This window comes from Apium graveolens, chromosome 10, assembly GCF_009905375.1.
Source record: "Apium graveolens cultivar Ventura chromosome 10, ASM990537v1, whole genome shotgun sequence".
Lineage (NCBI taxonomy): Eukaryota > Viridiplantae > Streptophyta > Magnoliopsida > Apiales > Apiaceae > Apium > Apium graveolens.
The window spans coordinates 137,803,257-137,808,608 of NC_133656.1; the positions used below are offsets into that span (position 1 = coordinate 137,803,257).

At 32.2% G+C, this 5,352-nt stretch overlaps 1 protein-coding gene across 1 annotated transcript; it reads right to left on the reverse strand.

The window, feature by feature from the left end:
- Positions 1-325: 325 nt before the first annotated feature.
- On the reverse strand, positions 326-4,399 carry LOC141693765 (putative nucleoredoxin 1). Its single transcript, XM_074498929.1, has 5 exons — positions 4,252-4,399; positions 3,682-3,809; positions 2,204-2,731; positions 1,563-2,069; positions 326-926 (listed from the first exon to the last, which is right to left on the reverse strand). Exons 1-5 carry the CDS (start codon positions 4,394-4,396, stop codon positions 435-437), a joined length of 1,800 nt encoding a protein of 599 aa, XP_074355030.1. The 5' UTR covers positions 4,397-4,399; the 3' UTR covers positions 326-434.
- Positions 4,400-5,352: the final 953 nt, after the last annotated feature.

Genomic DNA, 5,352 nt, shown 5'->3' on the forward strand with positions numbered 1-5,352 from the left:
TGTGTACTTGTTTCAAAGTTTTGTTTCAGTATGATTCAAAGAACAAGACAATTCTGCAATTTAACTGTGGAACAAAGTAAAAGAAGTTTCAACAGTTCTGGCACATCTTTTATGTCATTTACTAATTTGTTTGGTTGCGCACCTCAGACTTTTGCTATAATGAACTCTAAAAATAGATCTTCTAATGTATTGCTCCTTTTCTATTTATGTTCTGATGAATTTTTGCTCTTCTGGTGTGAATTGATGCTAATTGATAACATTTTACTACTGTACTCTACTTCATACTATGTTTTTCTAGAAGCAAAGACGATGACCTCTCGAGACAATGTTGCAACACCCTCATTTCAGAATGGCAATTCTCCAATACACATAATATATTTATTACAAAGTTTATTCCATATATATTAAAAAAATATATATATCCCCCATTCTGCTTATTCGTCCCTCCACAAGAAAACATTACGTAATTCAGAGAAAGCCTCATCTTCCATGCTGCCAGCAGAGAAGGGGAAATCTGTATCCTCAAAAGAAAGGTTTATTGATTTTCTGACAATTCGTCCATCATGATCAAAGGCAAGCATTGAAGATTTCCGACGCCATTTTCCAAATCCGCCACCACACCAACAAGCGAAGTCACCAGGTACCAACAGTAGGTGGCAGTAACAACAATACAAACTTAGGTCAATGGGTAAGAGATCGGATGCAAATGAAAGAAACCATGACGGGACATCTTTATTAGGCTTGTTGAATGGGAATTCCTTTTTGATATTAGTGATGTATATTACTTCAAACTCATCGCTCGTACCCTTCATGTCGAGATACCTTTCTTTTAGCTTGTTAAGGAAATCACTGGCAATCATATTTCTACAATCATCACCCTCAAAAAAGAGTATGATTCTCTTACCAAAAATCTGAGAAAGCCGAACCTGCAGAGTTGAATTGTTAAAGAAAGTAGAGAAAGAAGTTGGAAAACCATAAATCATACAATAAATTGGATTTTAATAATCTACATGCCTAATCATATTCAACAAAGTTTCAGAATATAATAGAACAAGAACTTCAAGTAAACTTACACAAAAGGATTTAACTACGCCCTCTCTAGTATGAGCTTTTCATTTTATTCTATGCTTGCTATTGTAAAACTATTATTCAGTTAAGACAAGTGACAACAGCATTGACTTAAATGTGAAACTCTTACTTTCTTTCCTTTTGTCCAATCACGGACATATAAGTAATATCTACTATGTATAACGCCTAATATGAACATATACTTGTTTTTGTGTTTGTCAGGAGTTTCATACACGCAGGTATATCTATCTTAATTTCCCCAGGTATATCAATTTACCCTGGTAACCATGCATTTGATTTGATGCTTTTTTGGTATACCAACACTCCAACAGTGTTAGTCATATCTCAGATATGTTCAGTATGTCTCAGGTAATTGCTTACTAAAGAAGAACGGAGCTTAGTAATATGAATGAAACCCAAACAGAATAGCAGATAAAGGTTTTTAGACAAGAAGAGAGTCGGTCACGTGACAACAAAAGGTCAAAAGAACTAACCTTGCTCCCATCTTTTCTGCGAAGAGTAGTGTTTGCATCCAAGAGCATATCCAGCGTAAGTTCCCTTACTATTTCAGTGTCTAACTTGGCAACTCTCTGACGAGTAAATGGGTATGCTGGAAGCTTAAATTTGCAGATGATGTCGGCACCCCAAGGTTCAATGAATTCCCCATGTGGCCCGATGATCACAAGTGAAGGAGCTTTCACTGAAGGATACCCATAATAAGGACGACCAAAAACACGCATCATCCTCTTACATATTGGGTCTCTAAAAGGGATTGCCAACCAAGGCATAGTCTCAAATGTATTCGAAAATGATTCTTTACTGGTGTTATCTATAGTTCCACTTGTGCAATGAAGATATACGAGCACAACCTCAAAACAAGATTTTTTTTGTGCGAACTCTTCATATGCCGTCTTGATACTTGCTGTTAGCCAATCGGGAGTAATACCCTTTTCATAAAAATACAGTGCAACCACCTTTTCTTCAAGACTTTTAATAACTACCTGTCAGGATAAGCACTAATAGATGATTATATTAATAAAGATATTTAGGAAAAACAGGTAATATCAATAGTGGATATCAATCATCAAGCCTGTCACAATGTCATGAAATCTACATTCTACCGCAGCATCCATACCTTATCCCCTTTGTTTGAGATGACATAATCACGTTTCGGTGAACCCAAGAGCGCTGTCAGAGAGAGCCTTTCAGCATTTGCATCTTCAGTTTCTAGAAACTCAATCCTTTCATTGCTGAAAGGATAAGCAATACCTCCATATTTTTCAAAAAGTTTACAACTATTACTTTGCAGAACCAAGCCAGATGAATCAATGACAATTGAGGTACTGTAACACCTCAGTCTGTCGATACCAAATCTACGTGCCAAATGATCCCTGGATGTAAAATCTGGGAATGGGATGGCAGTCCATGGCATGTGATAAAATATAGATTCAAAATGAGATTGGCTGTCTTTATAAGAATCACTTGAAAGTATATCTTCTGCAGACCCATAAGCGACCAAGACAACCTCAAAAACATTATCAGACAACAAATAAGTGTATGTGTCTGTTAAATATGATACGGACATCCTCGAATATGCATAATCATGATGTAACGGCAAAAAATACAGAACTATAACCTTGCCTGCCAACTGTGCAGCCTTCACCTACAAAAGTCAGAGTATGTGTTATCAGCTGGTCTCAACCCTATCCGGCCTCCCCCTCCTCCAACTCACATTTGAAAGAGTGTTTAGCGTGCAAAAATAAGAGTCCTCATTTCTTTCCAATCTCATGGCCACTTAGTAGACTATCTAATTTTAGAATTTAGAGCAAGACAGGGGAATACATTTACAAAGCAAGCTATACCTGCTGGAAGACTGATGCTTTATCACTATAGTGAAAATTAAAATTCTATTATTATTTATTATAATGTGAAGATATATCATAAAAACATTATTTACATAAAAAATAAGCTATATAATACAATTTTCTGATATTTTCACAACTAATCCCCGGGGGGAGGGGGAGTCAAATAAAAGAATCTCCTGAACATATGCAGAATTTGGCACTGAAGGGAAGGATTCACTGTCGACAATATGTAATGCTTGTATCCATACCGAATGTCATTTTGGACTCTATTTTGTGGCACCAAAGAAAGCTATGGCAAAATGCACATCCAAATACCACGATATTCATCATCTAGAAAATTGTCTAGGTACATTTCTAAGAATAAGGCACAATCTAGTTAAAAGCTTAAATAAGAGTACCCATGATAATTAGCTTGCAACAATTCAAGACACTTGATAACGGAAGTTTACATTTTAAATTATGACACTGACCAAAATAATGGGTAATCATGGCGTCAAAGTAACCCAACATATAATTCAATCTTCTACTTTCTGTTTCACAATTTGTAAACACTCTTGGCCTACAATTATAAAAGTTCTCTATGTAACAATTTTGCAGAATACAAGCTACAAGGATGATGTTAAAAATAGAAGTGCTTGTTTTAATTATGATAAGAATAATTATTTGTAAGTACATAGTGCCTTGCATGTACACTGTGATATCCAGAATTAATTCTACATATGTTCAAACTGCAGACAGTTATACATACCTGGACGTCAATGTCGTCAGTATGTCTAACAACATAATCCCGGTACTTGGTAAAAAGGAGGTCATGCAAATTAATTATATCTCCTTTTCTTATAACCTTGTGCTCTTCCAACAGCTGCCCCCTCTGTTCTGAGATTATTTTAATTTTGCGATCAAAGTCCAACAATTAGCGATTTTTTTAACGACCAAAATAAATTGTAACCCATTCTAACCAACCACCAATCAATTTAGAAAGATACAATCCTTGCCACTAACAATCCCTTGATCAAATCTAAACAAATTTTCTTAGACAAAGATACAGTATTCTAACCAACCAACCCATTTAGAAAGATACAATCTTTGCCAGCAACAAATTTTGTTAAACAAAGATATAGTATTTACAAGTTAAATTTATATTTCTTGATCAAGAATAAACAATTTTAAATACAACTTGACAGCAATAACAAATTCTTCAACAATTCATCAAAAAAAGAAAAGAAAAGAAGGTACAAACTTTATTTGGCGAACAGAAAATACAATTTTCACAAGTTAAATATACAACAGTTAGCAAAAAAAGAGTTAAATATATAACCTGGGAACTGGACCCATGTGTATGCTTGCTTATAGGAGTTGATCTTAGTAGCGTCGTAATATGTTCTTGAAGATACATTACATACATGGGAAGAGCTGTATGCGACGTAAGTTTTCATTCCATTGCGCAGATGATTGCGCCACATTATTAATTCAACTAAACTCCTCATCTTCGTTCATAAAACCCTATATCTGCTTTGGTTATATAACCTAAATTGGAATATTTATGGAATAAATGTTCAAGTCTGTTTATAATAGTAATAATAAATAAGTAATTATTGATTACTATCTTACGGCCCGTGCCACGGTCTTGGTTAATATTTATATAATTTTATTTTTATTTTTATTAATAATTTATATAAATAATTAAATATTAAATAATGATTATATAATTATAATTTAATTATGTATAATTTCAAATTAAGTTTAAAAAGTATAAATTGTATATTATTGATGAGATCTTATTCATAAATAATAATGTAAATATTTGTTGTTGGTAAGATTTTAACCCGAGAACTTATATGTATTTTTATAAATTATAATATAAACTAGCTTAAACACAAATTTTTTAATATATATATATTTCTTTAAATAATATTTTGTATTCAATTCTTAATTTTGTTCATTTAAAACTTTAAATGATATTACTTCATGATAATTATATTAGTAGACGTGTATGTTCATAACTTTTTAACATTTAAACTTGTTTAAAGTGATAGCATTCGTAAGGGGGAAAACATTATTATAACAAAATCATTATTTTATTGAGGGTAAAAATATAATTTTAGCATGGTGATTACTTAATCGATTAACTATAACTCTATAAAAGATATTTTAAAAAGATAATATTATTAACTGAATGATATAGTTTTATTGATAATTTTATGTGTATTTTTAAAAGAAATAATATTTATGTTTTAATTAAAATTTGTTTTTTTTAGTTCACATCAACATGTTACAAATTATACTTATTCTAATATTAATTTGATTTATCTCGGATAAGTAGTTTACATTATTTTATTTTAGCCCGATACCCAATACACCGACCAAATCAAATTAATTATTTTTAGCTTAATATTATTTTTTAAAGTCTGGATCAATA